The sequence below is a fragment of the Athalia rosae genome, chromosome 5 (assembly GCF_917208135.1).
Source record: "Athalia rosae chromosome 5, iyAthRosa1.1, whole genome shotgun sequence".
Lineage (NCBI taxonomy): Eukaryota > Metazoa > Arthropoda > Insecta > Hymenoptera > Athaliidae > Athalia > Athalia rosae.
In genome coordinates this window covers 5,356,582-5,380,313 of record NC_064030.1, presented here as the reverse complement: position 1 = coordinate 5,380,313, position 23,732 = coordinate 5,356,582, and the positions used below count along the sequence as shown (strand labels likewise).

The following is a 23,732-nucleotide window of genomic DNA, read 5'->3' as shown; positions in this document are numbered from 1 at the left end:
CCCACCCCACCCCACACCTATCTTTCCGTGAACCGGTAGAAACCCCGTGCCCGGAGCTGCTTTACTTCGTCTCACTTCGCCTCCTCTCGCCTCGCTACTGCGATCAGGGTATCTGAACTTTCCAAGTACTTTCGGCTTAAAGGGCTGCCCGTCCCTCCGAGGGGAAGAAATTGTGGATAGCTCGACTCCGGCGCGGTGCGAGGGAAGCGGACTACCGCCGATCGAAAGTACCGAATTCCAGCACTATCCGAGACTACTGCTGCAGGGTTTTCCAGCGACAGCGACGTTCGTATTAAACTTTCTTATAGTTTCTTCCCAATTCGCGTGAAATGGAGCGGTAATGTTTAGCTACCAAGCTCGCGGAAGGGGATTTTCCTCGGGATTTTCCTAGTCGTAAGATTATCCTTCGGTAAAGATGACGATGCAGGCTTCGTCGTTGAAAAATTTACCTTTAAAATCACCGGTTCTATTATGAACGGGACGTTGTTCAACTTCTCGGAATAATGATTCGCACCTGCGTCAGATCCGTGTAGAAACGTACGTACGTACGTGCGAGGTGTGTACGTGGGTACGCGGCCGTCTAGCTAACGCGGACACGATTCACGGCTCTCGCGACGGGGTTCAAAGGAGAGAAGATATAACCGCGAAAGTACCGACGACGCGACGCGATACGGCTTAGCTACTTCACGCGAGAGCCGGAGCGCTATATTTGATGACCGCATGTTGGGTATGATAAGTAAACGCGCGCGACTCCGCGCTAAGTGGTTTTGCCAACTCGCTGTAATTATTACCATACGTACGCCTCCGCTGTTGCGCTTTGACTTCTTCGCAGGGCACGCAGCTTTCCCAGACTAATTAAATACGGAATCGTATACCGTACTTGATGCCTTCCGTACGCTAACTCGTCGGGTCCAACGTCTGCTCGTGCTTGAAGACAACGAAGAGAGAGGCTGAACTAGGAGAGCTAAAGATGTTTGAATGACCATGCGTTCATTTCACTCATCGAAAGGCTCGCTATATATTTTCGTCTGTACCATCGTGAGCCTTGGCACCGGATCCCGGACCATCTCATTGTACGTTCGTGCGAGGACAAAGTTTGTTTATGAGATGCAAGTACAGGGGAATCGTCGGTATATTGTCAAGGACAGGTGCAGCGTTCGCGGTGCGGTGAAATGAAATGTGACCACGGCGAAGACGTATATTTTTGTTTGGGTCGCGTCAGCCACCCAGAGCGCGAGTAGGACGACTCCGGTGGAGTGGGGTGGGGTGGGGTGGTTTCTTTGGGAGGAGAGGTTCATGTAGTTTGAATCATAAATTCATCTCTTCTTTGGTGGTTATATCAGCTCGAGCTACTTTCAACTCGTGGAATCCTTCGCTCTCTCTTTTTATCCGCCTCAATTCCTCGCTCCGTCTTTTTCACTCTCTACCCTGTTCTGCCCGCCGCTCATTCTTCTGTCGACTGCATTTGTTCCTTAGTAGATATTCCGTTTTATCGAACCAACTGGCTGCTCCCTTTTCCCGTTCCTTTTTCCCTTCTGGCTGGCTACAACCTACGGAAGAGGCATTTCGCGTTCCTTTGCACATCCACGCACACGTTCGTCGTACGCCGGCTCTTCCTTTCCTTTCCTTTCCTTTACTTTACTTTACTTTACTTTCCTTCCCATTTCTTCGTCCGAGACATCGTTTTATTCCGCGTCTCGAATTTCAGACGTTATTATTCACCCTTCCGCGCACCCTTCTACCACCTCAGACCCGAGACTTGGCCTTGGGTAGAACTCTCTAAAAGCAGTTCTATCCGCAACCTATACCGACCCACCTACACCCTGCACCTTCCGACTCTAGGCTCACCTCCGTCCGTCCCTGCCTTTCATTCGCCCTGCTCCGAATTTCCCTCTACGCTTCCTCGGCCCACAATAAAGACGCCCTGCCTCCGCGCACCGCGAATAATAAACTACGACGTATCTTCACCCCTTCAATTCTTCATATAATCCAGACCCCAACAATTTTTATTCATTCAATTCGTTCATTCTTCTTTTTTCAACGGTATTTCGATCTAATTTCGATTTAAAAAATGCCTTGTACGTCTCATACGATCACCCTCGCCGAACCTGCTTCTCCTTGTTCTATTTCGACGAAGTTCTTCTCCCGATGGTATGGAAAATTACTAAATCGCCGTTCGGGTGCCGGAGGAGGTACGTAATGCCTGTGACGGTAGACGAATCACTTGTCCCCTCCAGACTCGTACCAAATGACGTACGTCATCCAATCGGTCCCTTCATCTCACCTGTCACATTTGTAACACCGAGTCGCACCTGAGAGCCTGATTACGTCGGACTCTAATATTCGACCGTTTGTTTATCTGATCCGCTCCCGTAAGGGCGTCCCGAGATGCTACCGTTCCCGAAGCGATACGTCCGAACAACGTCCAGCGCGCGCGTGTGTATATATCGGAGAGACGCGAGGCTCCCTGTAGGTGTAACCCGCAACGTAACACCCCGGGCTCTCGACGGAGCGAACGAAGGTGACACAGTAGAGAGAGAGATCGCCCGCGGGTCTCGAGAGTCTCCACTCGTACTTTGCTCCGTAGATCGTATAGTTAGCTACGACGAATGAATCACGTGAACCAATTAAGGATAAGACTAGGGATACGGGGGGTGACGCCCGCAGGGACCACTCCCTGTCAATTTCCCGGACGAGAAAAGAGGGACGACTTGACCCTATCTCCACGTATCGGTGGCCGAGTGATTTTTAACGATTCCTTGATACCGTCTAAGAACCGAGAAAAAGCCAAGCTCGAGCCAAGTCGAATCATGAGGCTATCGAAAATGATCGAGAAGGACTGAAAAAAAGATAGGCGCTTCGTTTCGAACCCCCGAAACGATCGTCCGACCGTTCCCTTCGAAATTCGAATGTTGGAGGGTAGCTGGTTACTGGTAACCGGTCTCCGCCGCTATGCGCCGCGCGTCCTTCCGCAGGTGCTGCGGGACTGGAGGGGGGTGGGGGGGGAGGGTTTTAGGGGAGTAGAACGACGATTTAGGGGTTGAAAAAGGGGGGACTGCGGCGGCGACGATGGTGACGACGATGCTGACGGTAGCAACGTCGGTGGCACCAGCAACGGCGCATGGCTGCCATAATAAAGGGGCGCATGCGCTGCCATGGTATTCAGCAGTAAGTCGGGTCGAACGTGAGGACCAAAGAGGACCGGTACTCAGTGTACCATCCGCTGCCTCAGGGCAACGATCGTCGAGTTTGTAGCTCCATATAAAAAAAAAGAAAAAAAAAAAAAAAAAGAAAAAAAACACCCCAACACCCTCAAGGGAAGGTTTTTCCACCCCTGCGACGTGACAGTGTGATAATAAAATCGAATTATCGAATAAATGAAAACCACTTTCAGGTACATTTCCTCACTGTTACACGCTCGACTCCAAAAAACGCGGTGTATGTTCTGTACTCGAATAATTCATAGTTTTTCGTTCGAATTGTAGGGGTGTATTTTTGAAACGTGTTTTCAAATGATATCATCGAACTCGAGGTGACCGCGGCGAACCGTACGAAATTCACTGATAACGTTGAACGCAGGAAGCGTATACTTATTCGATACAGTGGAACTGTATCAAAGTGCATCGGAATCGTATCAAGTGCCCTGGGATATTCGAATAGCGTCTTGTTCTTCGCCCTTGAATATTTCTTCTTCTTCTTCTTTTTTTTTTTTGTTTTTTTTTTTTTTTTGCAATAATTATATCCCCAGTGGCTCCGTAGCGGGCGATCATGGTGCTGTTGTTTTAAGTGTCGTGAAGTGTATTGTGCAATGAGAGCGCCTAGAGGCATCCCGATCTTAGCAGTGGACCAATGTACCAACCAGGTTCGTATGGATTCCGAGTTTTTTAAATTCTCGTCCCTTTAATTCTTCATTCCTTTTAAACCTCCTCCCCCACTCCGCCGGCCTCTCCGGCTTCCGTGCGACGCGCGGTGCGCCGCCCCACCCCTTTTCAGCCGAACTTTTGTTCTCCGCAACTCGCGCTCCTCGCTCCTCGAACGCAACCCTTGTATTTCTACCTGCTAGGAACCTTCGCCTATCATTCCCAAGTCGCTGCTCTGTTATTAGGGACCACCCGCGTACTTTACCCCGCCTCGACGAGCCCCGGGTAATCCGTAAATTAATACCTTCTTGTCTTACGCGAGTTACGGAGGTGGTAATTGCCCTTTTTCTTTTTTTTTTTTGTTTTGTTTTTTCTTTTTTGCCTCCCCAAAGTTTAGCCGCGAGTAAAAAGCTACGTGGCGAGCTCGCAATCCCACTCGAAGAATCCGACCATTTTCGGAGCTTTCGCGTCTATATCGACCTGGAGAAAATCTCTGGAGCGAGATGCTGCAAATTTTTGACTCGGTCAGATTTCGCGACGTTTTTTAATTTCCGTACCAGCTATACCGGGGATTGCAAATTGGCTTTTGGCGATGGATGCACGTTGCGGTATACGCATGTGTATCCGCCCGTGCGTACAGATATATATATTTCGGGGCAAATGTTAGCGTGTATGTACGCAAAGAGGGGTGGACGTCCGGCGCCATGCTCCGAAAATACATCAGTGCGCTAATAAAGCAAGTGACGTGCTATTGAAGCTCCGTTTTAGTAGCAGCATTCACTAAACAGTGCACGTATATACGTACGCCGCATATGCAATGGGTGTATACGGACCACGGTGCAGGTTGATTTTTTACAAAAGGAAACCAGAAATAGAAATCAACGTAAGAAAATAAACCGGCGATGCAGACGAATGCAGAAGCCTCCGAGTTAGTTGAAGAATTTTAATGAAAACAAATGCGACTCGTGGATTGTTTTTTTTTTCGTTTTATTTGATTCCTCCTCTTTTTCCCTCTTCTCGACACAATGAAACTCTTCCAGTATAGTCGGTGGGTGTTTTAGAAATAGGTTTTTAACCCAACGTCGCAGCCAGTGTAGGTACCCGAAGCACGGCGACTTGAGATTTCTGAAAATAGTAACACGCGAAAACGTATAATGTATACCGACGCATGAAACGCCGCGATGATATCTTCCGAGTCACATTTTCAACGTATTTCACCGGGAATACCGGAACAAGAGGGTTGCGAGGAGGGAAAACTGGAAACTGCGGCGAAAGAATACGAACGAATTCTTGACACTCTTGAAATTTCTCTGACCAAGGAACTCGCACTGATATTTTTCAGTTCTGACTTCTCCATTTTTTACTCCTCTATTTCTATGTTTTTTTTTTTTTTTTTTTCGTCAAAACTAACTCGCACCCTGTTGTCTCATGCATGTGAGAAAAAAATATCGAAATAATCGAGCGACGGAAATCATCCCTTGCGTATCGCGTATACCTATGTATACCTACCATTTGACAGACACTCTCTAATCGATCGCGACAGAAGTATCAAAGAATTTACAAAGGGAGACCGATCGAGAAGTCGCGACTGCTGTAGTCGCTGAACTAATCAATTACCCTACCTATACACTCGCGGAGTAGACGGTTGAACGTTAAACGATCAACGAATAACTAGATTGACTTTGGTTGAGCCGCCTATTAAATACACTTAACTCGTTGTGCTTTGTGAACGGTTGGTTCAACGACCCGGTTAGACACGAATCGCGACTCTATGTAAATAATATCCAACCCCGTCTGAACCCGCGCGCACTACGTTTACGTCTCGCCGACTTTACGTATCGTAATAAGGTACAAGTCCAACTTCGATCACCAGAGCTTTCACGCCAACGAACAAAAAGCTCCTATCGAACAACGCAGATACGGCATTACCATTCGACGAAATAATTCTCCTATCCTCGAATGTTGAAAGCACCTCGCATAGGTAACCGTGAAAAAAAAATCGAACTCCGCCAGACATCAACCCTCCAACTTGCTTTTCGCTCCCGTTCCCGTATTCATCTCTCGTACGATTAACGGTTTCACCTTCTTCACACCGATGACAACAAATTTATTCGCATGTAGCCTGTATACACGTAACGCAATGCGGGCGTTTATATCTAGGTGTATAAATGCCGCACTATACGGTGTAGATTTGCTGCACTATTGTGCAGCCATTTTCGAGCACTTCTGGCCATAATCCAAATTTTCGTGGGAGGCTAATAACCGCGCCAAGGAATACGAGAAGAATTTTTTCATTTTTTCTCTCTCCATCTACGTAATTTCTCTCCGATGAGATTGTCTTTTGAATATTTACAACGCCTTCGAAATCGATCGTGTAGAATTTTTTTAATCGCTAAAAATAGCACCAGAAAAAAAAATAATGCCATACTTTCGTATAAAACTTTTTCAATTCACATTCTCAATCACTTCAAAATAGAAAGTCACGTCTCCACGCTATAGGTATAGGCCGCCGATCTTTGGCTGCGCAGGTGTTGTATAATGTGGGCAGAGGTGTTAAATTCATGTAATCGTACACCTGAATCCCCTGTTCGTTGACACAGTGGGGTTAACGTATACAAACAGGTACATATAAAATAGTACGCGCGCAACGCCTTGGATAATCGATGAACCGGTCATCGTTTCCTTTTTTCAACGTAAGCTGTGACTCAAGGAATCGAAAAAAAAAAGAAGAAAAACAAGGAAATTAGGGTGACAGATTATTGATTTTTCATAAATAACAAGTTACCCTACTGTACAGACGATTATTCGGGCACTACGACCGATGACTAACGGAGGTTAATAACGAGATTATATTTGGTACGTTAACCCGTAATCTTATAAAATATGATCCGCAGTATATGGTCCGTGAGAAGAAGAGTGAAAAAAAGAGGCCGAGCTTTGATGAATTTTTCTCTAAAAAACATTATTTTTTGAAAATCGAAAAAAAATAACGTTGAAAATAATTTCCTTTCAATCGCCTCGCGTGTATATTGTATACTCGTCCGTTCCTATGGTCGCATTATGTACGCGCGCGTGCACGCACCTTTGTATGTAATCCCTTATACACACACACGTCGAGATTTTCTATATATGTATTGATTACGTACGGCAACAAAAGATGAGGGATGAACTGTCTCAAGTTACCCCATACGATGCCCTTCTTCGTTTGCTTCTTCTCCTCCTTCTTATATATATTCTTATTCTTATTCTTCGTGCTCTTCTTCATCGCCTCCGCGAGGCCTGCACCGTACAATACCGCGGTTATATAATACCGAAATATCGGATTCAGACCCCGGAGTAGACGAAACTCCCGTTAACTTTGACAAAACTTAATGAATGACACCAAATAAGCCACGAGGCTATAATCCACTTTGAAAGCTCTCTATATATGTATATATCTACTCGACAAAGTTCCGGTAGATTTCCGTGACTCTTGCCGTACATATCATACCACGCACCTTATTATCACCGCATATAATATCGTACACCTAATGCGTGTACACATGGTCGAAGCACACATGGCGTGTGTAACTACATCGAAGTTACGCTCGAATAGCGAATAATTGAAAAATTGAATCGCTTCGCAGTAGAAACTAGTAAAAAGGTAAGAAGCGATGGTTCGCGTTCCGGCTGGTATACAACCCTATCACCGTGTCTCGAACTCGATCTCTCTCCCTCCATACTTAATTCTCAATTGGTAATTACCATCCCGCCACAAATCTTAATTTATGCATGCGATGTGCGAGGGTGCCCGCGTTACACCCGAATTTCGCTCTCCTTTTCTCGCAGGGGATTTGAAAAAAGCTCTCGCTCAAATGAATCCTGCGTGTCTCTTCGTATATCCTACCTGTGAAAATAAGGATTTTCGATTCGCGTGTGGTGATATTATTTTCGACTCCTCGCCCCGAAATCGAAAAAATCGAAGGCCGCAATCATAACCGATGAGAAACGAAATCAGAGCAACGCCACAACGTCGGGTAGGAAAAATTGACGAGTGCAGCGTTCCTCGGTATACTTCAACTCGCGCGACGTTCCTCGCTGTAAGTTGTAACCGAGTGAAATAGGTATTTAAAAATGTAATCAACATAATAGCAAAGCTCCTCGTCGGTTGGATTCCGGTGGAGAATCGTCGGTATACGTATTCCGCACACCTAACGCGCGACGGACGACAGGCGTCGCGCATTGCGGATCTCGGGCTCCCCGCGGAGGATGATGTCCCTTTGTTCCTACGGTTTAATTTGTTAAAAGCTCGCGGAAGAGCTGAGAGATCGCGACGACGCGGATGAAGATAGCATAACGTACGTATAGATCTATGTAATCAGCGTGCGCCAAGGTGGAATGTTCCAGGCGATAGTCGGCTATATTTAACTTCGGCGATGTGACGACGGGTACGTACAAGCTTAACGAACGGCTCAAAAAGTTTACGGGTCGCATGAATATTCCGTCGTCGCTGTTTTTTTGAAAAAAATCAACCCTCCCCTCCTTACATCACGATCGAAGTATCGTCGGACCGGTCGCGACAAATGTGCGTTTCCACTCCGACCCACGAATCTTCGTTCATCAAAGCAACATCAATATCTCGCGATAAATCGTATAACCGGACTCTCCACCCCATGATTCGACATTTATTCAGTCCGTGGGCATCAGGTCTGGCGAACGCCATAGCGCGTCAAAAGCTGCTCGTACAGCCCCGCGTAACGATGACTTTTGTTTTCGAGATCGGAAAGCCCCGTACTTCGCCCCCTCACTCACGGACGCTTCATAAATTTCCCGGAAGAAAATCAGAGAAAATTAATCTGAATATTCGTTCGCGTCCTAACCGCGCCCTTACAGTCGATCTCTGCGTGGTAGAGCTGATAGGCATTATCGAGGCTACGGAGGTCGGGTGTCACGAGGCACAGAGGGCAGTCGAGCAGTGGCAGAGGGCAAAGCCCGACGTCCCAGGGCACGACGCACCGTAACGCATCGTTCCACGTTACGTACGTATACACCAGTGTTTGCTAGCGACCCTACACCCTACCGTAGCCCTACGGCCCTTCCCCTAGTGTCTGGAGAGAGACAGGGTGACACAGGATCGAGAGAAACAGGATGCGCCAGACTCTAGCTCCTCTCGCTTTTAACGTCCGATCGCCGATGGTTGTTACGGTAGTGACCGTGACGCGCGGTCCACGGTACAAACTACACCGTAGACTCATCGTAGCTTGTACAAGCAGACGAACGTGTGTACAATATTTACTGTGCAACCGTGTAGCCCGCACTTCACCTGTGGGACGACGCCACGATTTTCTTTGTACGTTCTATCAGCTGATTTTTTTTCTCGATTTTCCCCGCTGGATTTTGTATTTTATCGTCCGATTCGCCCGGTAAGCTCGTAGAGAACCTTATCGAAGCATCGCACATCAGCGAGAATTCAACGAATCAACGATTAATCAGCACTCCACTCGCGTTCTCTGATTTTTATCCGCTTCGACCACGCAGACAACCACGACCGTGTGTATACTCAACATCGACACGTTCCCGTTTCGGTCATCTCGTTTGGAGAACGAATTTAAAAAAGAAAAGAAAAGAAAAAACGCGAAGAAATAAAAAACCGCGAAGAGGCGTGAACCGATTATCTGGAGCAAATTTCGTACAAGATAATTCCAGCTATCGGTCTCCGATGGATTATTATTCACCGCGGCCTTGACGTCGAATTTTTCTTGCCCTCCGCCTCGTAGACCGGATGACGCGTAACGTCGCTCTTTGGACCACTTGCGCTCGGATCGGGACCTTGACACGGTGTATCGTGTGCCCTAAATTTATTTTACGCTACTCAGATGCTTCGTTTATTTGTATCAGCTGGAAAAAGGGGAGCGCGCCACAGTAGCCGTATAGTAGCGTGTACGAAGCCAGTAACTCATGCAAGTTACTCGGGAACTGATTGTAATAAACTTGCAGTTTGTACAGGTTGAATAATTCCGTATAACGTATATATACACACACGCCGCGATTAGTTTGCTTTTGGAAAGCACTTCCTCCGCTGGAAATACCCGAGACAACTTTCTCCCTTCCCATTTTGTTTCTGAGACGAAGAAGGTAGAAAATTTACGAGACACTTGAAGAACGTAATCTGGAAACCCGTGGAGCACGGCGGAGTCCTCCGGCGTCTGATGTTGATGCAGCTGTGGCAGTTTCGCATGAAATTCCTCCCAGGATACCGGTAAAGCGGACCGCTGCACCCTGCGATGCAACGCCAGACGCGTTATATTATAGGGCTGCCTTTGCCGAGGGGATGTAGATATACGTGCGTCGGACGTCAACGGGACGTGCACGCGGGGGACAAAAGCCCTCTATTCATACCCCGGAGATATTGTTTCAGGATATCAACTGCCGATGGTAGGGATGACCACCACCACACGGATTCCGCGCCACCGCGGTACAGACGCAACGTATATTTTACGCTTTAACGTGCCGCGCGTCGCACACGTCCCGTAGAATTCATATGTATATACATATATGTATATTATATGGATGTACGAGGTACACCCGATAAGGGAATTCCCCGAGCGTTTTATCCGGAGCGTATAAATATTTTCGGAGAAATCTCCTTTACCCGGATATATCGTCGCAGTCCTCGTCGTAACGCGCGGAATTGTGGGAAATACACATTTCGGTATAATAGCTGGGAAATTATATGGAGCGTTATAATTAGGTAGGAATTTATTTGGGGATGTTTAATTCCTAGGGAAACGGGAATTAATGAGTCCCTCCTTGATTCAAATTTCTCAATTCAAACTTCCAACTATATATATGTATATGTATATAGAAGTATATCGTACGTATACCAGACGCGTATATTTGCTCGTTAAAACCGGAAGTTGTATAGTGATGAAAGGCGGGGATAATACCGGAAGTTGAAGACTGCTAAACCGTATATAGTAGCAAAGTTTTCCCCCCAACAGACAAAGGGAAAGGAGAAACCACAAAATTGCTAATCTGAATTCCATACTAAAGAACGAGTTAATTAGGGCAACGGAACGGATATATAGGCTACACCTGACGCGTAAATTTCCGCGAAAATCTTAATGGAAATTTTCTCATCATTTGCATATTCATCGCTTGCAATCACGTTCTCCTACGATACAGACATACGTCCACACACATGCGTGCGTACGAAATCAACGCCACGCCAACTATTAACCCCCGGGGCAATCAGAGGCAGATTATTTATCTGTTTACTCAACGCCGCTGTTGACGGCCGCAGCTGAATTCTGGTAGATCGTTGATAATCAGCGTTCGCTCTTGTCCGGTGCCGCGGTCGCGCTCCGGATCGCTCAATGTTGAAAAATACTTCGCGAGGAAATCCAAGGGGCGAATCGATAGCCGGAAGTTTGCTAAACGTCGAAAGTGTTGTCCCCCGAGAGTCGCGGACCAGATGTTGAATAATGCAACCAGGTCAAGTGTGAGAACTCCGCGAGCAAATGGCAGATACATATTCCGGGTGGCCGTCATTGATTGCACGTATTATACACGGTGTAACCGAAGCGCTCGACTTTTCGCTAACCGGTGTAAAAGATTCTACGGAAAGACGAAGCTTTTCATCCCTCTTTTATGGATTATTATTTGCCGAATGTGTCGGACGTATAACCCGCTCGCGAACTTTGAACTCGTAAGCGGATCGCGTGGCCGCTGTCGCTCGGCTTAACTGAACGGAATTTAAAAAAAAACGCGATACGAAAATATACAGCGAACGTGCAGTGCGCTTCATACGGAATTGTACACGCGAAATAATGGGCACACCGCGTTGAATCGATTGAATTCACACGATGAGTTACACGTGACGCGGTCGGACGAATTTCTGTAAAAAATTTTTCGCCGCCGCAAAGTAAAATAAAATCGTCGAAGTGAATACTATATGCTTTTTTTTTTATCGTCTGCGTTACATAATTGAATAATTGATAAACTGTAAATGCGATCGCACGCCGAAGCTGCACCCACTCCGATTTTCGCCTAACTTCTCGTCGTTGGTTCGATAGAGCTTTAATCGGCATTTTTTATGCGGATCCGGCTCACTGCAGTATCGCGCGGTAATGAAATTCCATCCGGCATCACCACGATGATTAATCAGAATGTGCAGCGAAATCTTCGATCCACGATTTTCAAATAAATTGTGTTCACCTCTAGATTTTGTTCAGTTTATTTAACGCGGTGCGATCAGGAAAATGGATTGAATATTTTCCTTCACGTATAATCAACGTTCTATAACTCTATGACGTTGCAGAGCTCGCGAATCTTTTCGTATAGATATAGCTTTTGCAAAGGATAATTTACCGCGAATGATCCACTTCTCAATCAATTTACGTACAGGTATATTAATTGGGGGTAGGAATCCGTCTCGCTGCGTCAGCGTCTACGAAATTCCACCACTTTCGGCCATCTCGTTCAATCTTCGTGAGAAACAGTTAGGATTTGTACGGCGATGCGCCTAGAAGAGATAAAAGAATATTGGATCGAGTGAAATAGGGGTTCGGAGATATCTGCACTTACGATTATATTATTAAGCAGCCAGATTCCTTGTTTGCGGGTCTAGGAGGGAACGCGGAGGGAAATCGATTGGCCGTTGGCCGTTGGGGGGTTGGACGGTCGTTGGATTTTATCAGAGGTTCGTTAGCGAATTTATAATGTAATGAGAGGCGTAGGGAATTTTGGTGGATTGAAAAAGTGAAATCGTTCTCAATCACTGTGCGTTCAACCGCACAAAGTCACCGAATTGATTCGCGCCTATAAAACAATCATGCAACGGCGAGAAAAAATATCGATCTTCTTCGGGACTCTCGTGCTCTGGGATTTTGAAGAAAAAAAAAAAAAAATTACACTCGTAACTGAGTTTTCCAACCGGGGGACGATCGATGTTACGACGGGAATAGGCAGTTTGGGAAATAAGTAGGTTCTAGGGAAAATGGAAGGGAGAGAAGAGCCGGGGGGGGGGGGGGGGGAGGGGAATGCAGTGTTTGGAAGCGTGACCCGGAGGAAAAGTACGCGTTCAGATTTGCCGGGGTAAGCTTAACTATGGTCACGGGCATCGACGCGGCCGCGAGTTCTAAACCCGAGCCCAAACGTAGAGCTTTGCCCTTCCGCGTGATGCAAGAGCGACCCGCACTGTAAACCTAATCCTGGATGGGATTTGCTAATCCAGGGTTCCAGAGTCGGTCATTATTTGGTGTCGCGCTGTCCCCGTGGGGTCGGTCGGCCCTCAGGACGAGACCGACTCCTACGCCATATCCGCCAACCCCTTGGTCCTCTGCAAACTCCACCACCGACGCGTTGTATCACCGAATAACGCGCTCCCGCGCCGCGTCCTTGCTTACGCTTATTATTTTTGGTCCTTTCATCCCCCGGCCGCAGCTCGACGAAATCGCAGATATTTGATTTCACCTTCTCGTCACCTGTTGGTGCGAAATGAATTTTTTTCCACGGCTTCACCCGTCATACGGTTTCGATACAAGTGAGAGCTTTTTCGTGCGCGAGGAGTAGGGGGTGGAAGAGCGATTTTCATCTCTAAGAAATGAATAGAGTTGAAAAAATGTCCGATACACACCCCGAGATATAATCATAGTTGTTACGAGGGGTGGTGAACCTGGGAACTCCACGGTGCACGTACTTAATCGGCTCCGGTGTACATCCAACCCCCTCGTATATATAACTCGGAGCCAGAAGCGTTGTAAATTAGACTTTGCCCCGGTTCGGGTCTGTCCGGACCCCCGTAAACCTTCGTAAACCATTCTGAACCGTTCCGAAACTCCTTCGCGAACCCCCCACGGAGAAGAAACCGAACTCCCTCCACCTCTATAGCTACGCTCTCACCCGGCGCGTTACCACCACCCGCTTTACGGATAAAGAATACGCACGCCTAATCCAACGGATTACAGATACTTCCGGGTGTGTACGGGGCACGTTACAACGCCAACTGTATCTATACGCCGGCGCGATCCGCCCCCCCCTGAATATACAAAAATAAAAGGCGTATCGATGCCAGGAGATAAAAGTGCGAGTAGTAGGAAATCCGCGAATACTTGCCAACGTGAATTTCGTCGTCGCTCCCCGTTAAGTAGATCCTAGAATTCCCAAAAGCCCGTATACATATATATATCTGCCGAACTTTTCTTCCCTCGCGCAATAGCGTTGGTTATAGGGGCACGCGCGGCACACCCCACGTTCGTAGGTGTAAGGCCAACTGCGGGGTGTTTCCCCGCGGTGCGATACATAAATAACGATATCGGTGTTTCGACGAACACCACGCGACCGCCTCCCCCCCGGTTATCGTGGCCCGATGATACGGTCACCGATACCCACGAAATTTTCGCACACTTTCTTCGCCCCGTTTCGTATCGGTGTACGCGAGGATAGTTGTGCACGAAGTCCGCGGTGTTCCGGCTCTTCCTGTCGGCATCGGTGCTTCTGATCGATAACCGGGAGACGTGATCTCGAAAGAGGTGAAAAACCTGGATCGAGATTTTCGGGGGAATCGGGGTAACTTGGAGGAGGTTGGGAACCGCTGCAGGGGTCGGACCGGTACAGCGCTCATCCCTCACCGTTCGATATACCGGGCATATAATATTTTGGACGAGATTAGGAGAGGTGGGGAAATCGCTCGGTAGAAAAGGACGTATGCCACTATATTCGGTCGAGCTTCATCTCGTCGGAGCGACTGCAGCTTCATAAATAATGCAGGTCACCCAGGCCACCCTGGCGTGGGCCTAGCTTAGCTACCTACCTACCTATCTACCTACCTACCTACCTACCTACCCACTTCTGTTCTCTATATTTTCGTTGAATAGAAACAGCCTTCCATCGCTACAACGGGTATCAACTTACGGATCGTAAACGCTGAAGCCCCGATTTAGGGTAGGACCGGTTGAACTTCTCTCTTTTTTCCATTGTTTTGCGGGTGATTTTTTTTATCTCGAAATAACTTCGATAACTCCGAGTAAAAGTGATGACTCCGTACGCGTGAGGAAGGGAGAACGATTTGACCATAAAAAAGAAATACGTACGACGCGTACTCCAATAGTGAAGAGTTCACGTTTGAGACCCCGATACGTATACGCTGCAGATTGCTTTACCTAACTACGATCGTAAAAAAAAAAAAAAGAGAAGTTCGTCGTATCAGAGATAAATTCTACAATGTTGAGCTTTGGAACGTTTTCGTATCCTCCGCGCGTACCTCTTTTTTTCCTCCACTAGTTGGCTCGGTAAAATTCTACCGTATAATATGGTCTCGTACCTATATGATTGTGGGGCACGTGTGTGCGCGCGCGTGTGTACGTATCTACATTTCACCACTTATTGTCGGATGTAGTCTACCGGTATACCGGCAGCAGCAGCAGCTACGCGATACTGTTGCTTTGAATTTAATTACTGAAAGTAGTAAAATATGAATGTCATTCGCTGGCTGTGCTGCAGGTATAAGGTATAGTTTGGGGCGAGGTTCGCGAGGGTTGTAGGAACTGGGGAAATAAAGGAGGAGAGGGAAGTAGTACTTCTACAGAACCGGTAATAATACGGCTGCGGGATCGATAGAAGGCGGATTGCAGATATACGTCGCGTACGTAGCCTCGTATAGGCACGTACTGTTTTAAACTATATTTTTCGGAGGAATTCAAGTGCGGGAGGTGCACACGTTGCACGCGGTCGTCCGAAAAATGCCGCTGTCGCCGATCGGATCCGAAATTTTCGAGAGAAGTTTGAAACGTTTCTCGCGAACTGAGCGGCGAGCTTTGAACGTTTCTTCCGTGCTTTCTAAATCTCAGTTTTGAGTGGGCTCGTCTGAAAAGAGTTTTTTTCAAAAGTGCCTCGACTAAACTCGTGACAAAATTGCTATGACGAAAGTCTCGAGAGCCGCCAACCCGTCCGCGTCGTACGTCCTTGAAGTAATCGTTAACCCTTTGACCTAGTGCTGAATACCAGCGGGTGTACCGGGAGACGAGGAAAAACGTCGGAGAGGGTCAACGGTTGCCATGGACACGGAGCGGTAATCGAATCCTAGGATTTCCGGAAGCCAGTTTCTGCCGGGTGACTATATCGGGAAATACACGGTCAACGTAATCTTCCTCCATTCCTCTTTCCTCCGTTTATACTCGTTCCTTTTCTTCTTCACTCCGGTTCTCCTTCGACTTCCCGCAGTCTTCAAAAGCACCGCTTATACGACGCGCCGACGAACAATCTTCCCCGTAACCCCGCGGACTCCATTTTCCTCGCCACCCTGTAGGGCCAAAGATAACAATCCGACTAAAACGCGCCCCGGGCTTCGAACCATAATCGTCATCCCACGTCCGCGGCAGGCCCTGTTCGAGTCCGTGCTTCTGTTTCGAACACCCTGAGATGTTGTTTCAACTACCCAGATTTCCGTCACCCGCACCGAAAATATTCCCGAGGATCCTGTTCTGTTTATTCGGACGCTCTTGAAAATACCCCGAAAATACCCAACTGAAATTTCATGCACCGGGGAACAGGATCCGTACGAAAACTTGGACTTGGTTTCATAAGAGCTGTAAAAATTGCGTGAAAATTTATTTACGAACGATCGTCGGTCGGACGAATGTCCTAATGGAGAATCAGGTCCTTCCGGGAGGGGTGGATGCCAGGGGTGTTTTTCTCCGAAGTGTCAGTTGTAGAGAGGCAGACGAGAAACATACTTTCCGTGTCGCGGCCTTCCAGTATCAGGGTCAGTTTTTTGCTCGACAGAGACCTCGTCCCTTTTAATGGGATTTAAGTGTCCCTCCGAAGGTTCTTATCTCTCGCTTTTCCATCCGCCCGTTCCCTGTTCTGCTCTACGAGATATTTTCATCTCTCTCTCTCTCCGGCCGGAATGCCCACCCACGAACCTTCGTTCCCCCTTGCCCCAAATTAACGCAAACCAGATCGTTATTTATACATCTACCAGAACAGCCTTCCGCGTTTAGAGGCACACGAAATTATACACCGTAACAAGAAAAAAAAAAACCAAGAAAACCAAAAAAACATCACAATCGTCGGGATAATTGAGACGAGTACATCGGACAGCCTCACACAAAGATAGGACAATCGAAGTGGACACCTCGTTCGAAAGTTTGTAATCTTTCCGAAACCGTTCAAGTTTCGTTCATCTCACTTGTACAAGTTCGCCTTATTATAATTTAATCCGCTGAATGATTAAATGGACAAAATGATTGAACCGATTGTGTCCTATTTCTAGGTCGGTTCAATCTCGTCTCACGTAATATCGGAAATTCAGAAGCTATCTGGTTTATTCTCGAAGAATCTGGCCGGATGTCGATTCAGGAACTGTCGCCGAACAAGCGACAGAACGGAGCAAAAAAATATGACGAATAATACAGCGGATACCTCGTGTACAGTCGGTCGTATATTTTACTGAAAAGCGACCAACGTCAATGTCGAAATTCGGACGAGACGACCGCTTCCCTTCCCTCGAATCCACGTCCCTCGACCCTCGTCCTTACACCTGGCTGACCGGGTCAAGGCTCGCGGACTCAATGGAATAATTTGCAATAAGCATCGTTCGTGTGTCCGGAAAAAAGGCGAAAAAAGGCGAAAAAAGGAACAAAAAAAGCGAAAGAGAAGAGAAAAGAAAAAACAGAGCGAGGAACCGAGCGTAGTATCTGGTGAATTGAAAATTTAATGAACGCAGTAATTTATGCGACACATATGTTTTTACCGAGCCTCTTTGATCTGATACCATTTCACGGGAACATTTCTTTAACAAAAAACGGGGTTGAAAATAATTTAAACACGGGGTACGCGAGGCCGTGAAGTAATATAATTTTTTGTTATAATATGCCCAGGTAATTTAACGATTCAAAGTAGAGCCCCGTGGTATTATGTTATAATTCATTTCCTGTGTAACGCGTGTGTGCGGAGGGTATACGTTGCGCCTGTGTACGTACGTACGTACGTACGTGTGTGTGTGTACTATTTGTGGGGTGTAATTCGGCGCATCTGCAGTACGGGACGAGAAGGGCGGTATCGCGGAGCTCAACTAGACCAAGGTTCCGTGTATAATTCGGTGACCAGTTGACCAGCCACGATACGTATAGGTATTATACGGGCGATACCGGACAGGTGATGAGCGATCCCCTTGCACGAAAATAATAGGTCTAACGAATAGACGCACCACGTTACGGAGGAACAAAAAAATTGTTACCGGGGTTAGGACCGTGGAATTTTTATGGGGTTTTTTATCAAACATACGAAATCAAGACATATATTACAGTCTCTTATTTTATTTTTTCTCTCCTTCATTCGCAGACGGTATTCCAAAATCGAATGATCTATCTATAAAGGGTAGAGTTTGTATTTCATAAATTTTATATCACGCTCAAGAGGTATTGCCCATTATATATCGCAAGCGCGTTCATGTTTATCTCGATTTAATTTTCTCCGTGATGACGCGAGTCGAGGGGTGGGGTGGGGGGTGGGGTGGTGGTGCTGCAGGGTAGACGAATTTCTCGTAATAACGAGTAATTCATTTTCCTCCCGGTGACGTAGGAAAATAGGATAGAGTAGAAAACCCAATGACAGGGGGTAGCGCGAGGGAGCACGGCGAAATGCTTCTCTCCTCTTCTTTTTTTTTTTTTTATCAACGCGAAAAAGACTCCGCGTATTTATCGAAGCACGTAGTTTAGCGTTATCTGGTGTCTCCTCTCCGGGCGAGCGGGTGTAGCCCCGGTAATTACGGATCCTCCTCGTACGTCATGTATCTCGAAAGGGATATACATGTATAATTTTACCCGCCACACCGGCGGACTACGTGTCTACGCTGGATGCCTAAAAACTTGAAATATGCAAAATCTGATAGAGCTTCTTCATTTCCCAGTCCATATTTTCGATGCTTCTGTTACCGGGGGTGATTACAAATTTAGTCACGACCGAAAACAGCCGCAACCTAGCGAACCGGAGCGCGTCCGCACCCGCGCACCTAGTCCTCCCCACGCGAAGGATAGGTAAACGTAACATTAATGTACCGAAGTAACGAACTATAGTTTCACTACCGTAACCTTTGCTTTTCATTAAGCTGACAGTTTGGCCAACATATGTAAATACGAACGCGATATAGTTTATCCGTTAGATTATACAACGTACCGCCGTACACGTGTACGTTTATTGTACGGCATCATCTCCTCTCTTTGATTCCACATGCATAATATCGATCGTCCTGCGGTACCGCGGTGGGTCAGCCCCCCCCACACACACCGGATCTCCAATAGTTCGGCGATGTGATAGAGTTGAAAAAAAATTGAAACATACGTCGCAGTGGCGGGAGGGGCATAGATTAGAAAGAACGTTTGAAACGGGAACGTACGCCCCGTGCCTCAAAAATCAGACACGGTACGTCAATTAAGGGGGGGGGGAAAAACCGCGGCTAATCTGATCGGAACAAGTCATCTGCTGGTAACGTCGGCGATGCTGGTACGGGATCTGAAAAACACCGCTCTTAAAAACCTTTTCGAAATATTCAAGAGCGAGAGAGAAAAAAAAGACCCGCCCCCTTCGCGAGAGACCAGATAATAAAAAAAAAAAAAAAAAAATAATAAAAGGGCACTCGTGGTTCCGTCGACGCGACAGACGCTCCGGCAATGCCTATCGCGCTGCATGTGGGGCAAGCCAGAATATCGTCGAACACGTGTAAAATTTTATTAAGGGCTCGGAACAAGGAGGGCGTGGCCCGCGTTAAAATTCCATCAAAAGTCACCGGTACATCAACGAACGTGATAACGAGGTCGGACTGAGTCATGGAAATCGAACGATTAATTTCGGATCATTCGTAACGGCTGATTCCAAGACAATAGATCCCCGCCAGTTACGTAGACAGGTGAGTTTTCCCCCGTGACGATTTCCACGTTTGTTACAACAAACGATACTGTTTGTGAAAAAAGTATTCTGGCAGCGTTAGTTGCTGCCACGTCTGCACAACGTAGGGGGTATATATATCCTATATGCACTGGGGTTCTCTCGGCTTAATGAATTCCCTGCAGAGTCTGATCCACCACGATAAGGAGCGTTGCACGTGCCCACGGTGTACACGAGCTTCGGGTCGGAAAAAGGGGCACCCCGCTGACGACGACGACGGCGTGGAACGCGGCGCAGCGTTACTCGGTACCGGCTCGTGTTGTTACTTCGCCCTGCGACGCGACGTTCCCTATTGTCAAAGTTCATCAAATTGGCCATACGCGAACCTGCGTACGGTACATACGTGTATAAATGGTATACGGTATAATGCGATTTCGATACAGTCAATCTATACAAATTTTTCCCTAAGCCCGTCAGACTCTCACCCTCCGAATTCTATTATATTTATTATCTGTAACAAATCCGATTGCGCGATACAACGGCTCGTACCGTGATGTCGCAGGGAAATTCTTGGAACGTTACACACACGCGTGTCATCGATCCCGCGAACTCACAATTTGTACAACTGTCCGAAATAACGAATTCTCCGACGAAAAAAGAAAAAAAAATGCTCCTCATATTCCACATTTTGACGAGCGACGGTATCCACGCGCTCAACGTGCAACGTTTCTCGTAACAAATTTTTGACACTAGAACTGAAGCGCTCTTGAAATATCAATCCGTTCCGTCCTAAATTTGTATTCTTACGACGCCGGTATACACACGAGTGTGTATATTCCGGTCCATCCGATGTCTGCTGACGTTACTGCGGCTGCTGCAGCTCGAAGATGCTCTCCGCGCGTACGTACAAAAGTTCCGTACGTGCACACGGGCTTTCATAGGTATGCGTGAGCACGTGGTACGCTTCGTGTAAGCTATCTGTTTCGTTGTCGTTGTTTTTCAAGCCGTACACTCGGTATGTCGAGTATAGCCAGCTCGAACGGTTCGCCGGTGCCACACTGGCTGCTCGGAATCGCGCGCGCGGTCTGGCTTGTGAACTCGCGGGTTGACTGATGCGAGAAAGGCGAAAAAAAAATATGGTCGAGTCTAGTCGAGATGCCCGCAGACGTTTCGGGATAACGAGCTCGAGTGTCGAAAAAATATATATTATATTATCAAACGTCCGGAGCGTGAGCGCGCCTCCGACCAGAGGAGAACGCGCGTGCGAGCGTTGCGCTGTGGCGTACAGTACCTACGACTACGATTGATGCTACGGTGAAATAAAAGAACCACCGAGTGTATAGCGTGACTCGGACTCGCCTAATTATCCAAAAATGCGCGTTAATTAAGTGCGCTTGTAACTAATTTCTACCTTTCTCTCTTATCTCTACAAGAATTTATTTATTGTGGTACAGGTTTTTCGTTTTTTCACTGTTTTTTTTTTTTTTTTTTCTTCGAAAGTTATCCGTACTCAAACGAGGCGACTTCACCGACAAAAGATTGGAGCGTTGACGATTTTATTTTCGAATTCCACGCTTTACACGAGTCCGATTTTAGAGAATTTTTGGTGGATTTTTTCTTCTTACCGCGTGAATCAGTGGTAGAAGGAGTTTGAGGTACGCCCGAAGTACGTGCTGTGCTACAATTTCTATTTTAGGAACTTGTGTGTAATTCGTATTCGCGCAAAGATTATTCTTTATATCCTAAACGGCCCCCGCAAGAGCACGCGGTAGTAATTGAAGCCAATTATTTCATCGAGCTGATGTATAGGCGTCGCTAAGTTGCGAGCTAACTTTGAAATTGAAAACTGTTTGAAAATTGGAAAAATTTTATTATCGCGACCCGCGCCGGTACCCAGAGATCGGGGAGATACGTCACAACGTGTGCTACGGCAAAGTAATTTCATAATCGTGGATTTGTCTTTCTAGTTTTAATATCCCGCTTAATACCTGAACATCCGGCGCACCCTCGGGCGATACGGATATGTGTATATGGGTAATAATACGCGTATATAACAAGCACTTGATGTACAACAATGCAGCGTACCTGAATTATGTATATACGTATACGCGCAACTTGTAATTTCACTCCCATCCCGCAGCCATGTTCTTTTTCCCCATCATCGTTCTCGTTATATTATTTTACTTTTATTTATTCGTTTGATTTTTTTTTTCTATTTCTTATTAAGTTTTTTTTAGTTTTTCCACGTATTATAACATCGCGAATTACTGTCCTAGCTTTATTATTAAGCGCGCACACAACGACATGGCTATTCGCAATTTCTCTCCGAAGATGAATATCTCGACTGAACTTAATCTATACTCACATCGTATAACATGCCTGGAATTTATCATCGTTTCACGTGACTAATGTACACGAAATCGTCCGATATTACGTACCAAAATTGCTCGGCGATCGCCAGCTCGTTATTTTTTCCATTACGGTGTACTTCAAACATTTATTTAAATAATCGAGTTCATCTTTAATTCCGATTCCAGAATTTCTCTGCCCTTTTTTTTTCTGTTCATACAGTTCTGTTTTTGTCTTTCGCGAGCACTTTACGAGCAAGGGATTTCTACGCCACGTATCTATCTCCGTGTGTCTGTAGATGAATTATACATAGAAGAAAAATGAAATATACGAAAGCATTTGATATTACAGAAGCCATATACGGGGTACGCATAGCCACTACCATGCATGGGCGGTGGTAGGAGCCGCTGGCTATTGATATTGTAAAGTAGCTCGCCTACATATTCTACGAGGGATGAAACAGTCGAGATATATTTTTTCCTAGTCTCGTTTCGCAGCGCTATTTCATTTCATTTTAGTTTTTTTTTTCTTGTTTTATCTCAGCCGAATCCCTAGCAGATACCGAAATCGGGGTCATTGAGATTTTTCGTCCAAAATTTATCAATTATCGGTTAGATGTAATTGTCAATTATAAGCCGGCCGTAATTCAACGTCGAAGAATCAAGTGCATCGTTAAACGACACTTACACATTTAAATTCATCGTACACACGCGCACACACACGCGCGGACGAGACGGCTGTAATTTTCTCGCGTGCTTTTGACCTTTCTAATTTTCTCGTGCAACTTGATCTTCGTTAAAGATCTACGCAGGGGTGATAAGTGGTCAGTGAAAAAATGTTGCGTGTCGTCGTCCGACTCAAAAGCTCTTACGCCGTATCGCCTCTGTGGGCGAATAATAGTTCAACCAATACTTTTTAACTCTGTGACCTCTTTCATGCCGTCGAGTTTAATATCTATGCATACATGATTACATTCGAACGTATACACGTACACCGTACGCGTACACCCGTTCTCCCGCTGGTTCTCGTTTAGCCTCATTATTACTTATTTTCGTCGTACGTGTACATTTTTCATCCACAATTTCCTGCGTAAAAATACATGAGTAGAGGCCAATTTGATTCGTGCGTGTGAAGGGGTGTACTTTTTCGGTAGCGACCGAAACAATCAAATCGTGTTGAATAAACCGTGTTCGAGGTGCTAGGTACATTTATGTACAGCCGTAGATACACGCGCGGGTAACGTGGGTATGTAGTAAATAATAACGAGTGGCGTGGAGAGCAGCAACTGCAGCTTTGATCAAAGCCGAGGTCTTCGCTGTAAATAGAGAGGTGAAAAATACGTGAGCTTTCCGAAGGAAGCAATGAAAGTATATATAAATACCTAGTTACGAGTTTTCTCGGAACAAGGGGTGAAACAAACCTCCTCTTCTCTTCCCTCGTCTCCCTCTTTGTCTTCGTTTTCGTCTGGGGTTATAACACCCTGCGAGCCCCATGGCTGCTGCTGCTGCTGCTGATGCTGTATACAGCTTCGTCAGGTTTCGTGTTTCTGCGGCTAAGACCCCGTCGCGTCGACTGCGTCGCCTCGCGCCCGTATCCTCTTCGCCTCGGTTTACCATCTGCAGGCGCATTCTCACTCCTGGATTTCCTCCGGCTCAACGC

The 23,732-nt window shown here is 46.6% G+C and overlaps 1 protein-coding gene across 8 annotated transcripts in view; it reads left to right on the top strand.

Annotated features, from left to right (window-relative positions):
• LOC105684152 (teneurin-m) overlaps positions 1-23,732 on the top strand; it is a 374,554-nt gene that overhangs the window by 241,598 nt on the left and 109,224 nt on the right. The window contains exon 1 of one of the 8 annotated variants that reach the window (XM_025746003.2): positions 3,166-3,862. The exons of the other annotated variants lie outside the window; for them this stretch is intronic. Coding sequence (XP_025601788.2) covers positions 3,850-3,862 — 13 coding nt within the window. The 5' untranslated portion in view covers positions 3,166-3,849. Of the gene's footprint in view, positions 1-3,165; positions 3,863-23,732 lie in introns of those variants that run through there. 8 annotated transcript variants of the gene reach the window in all.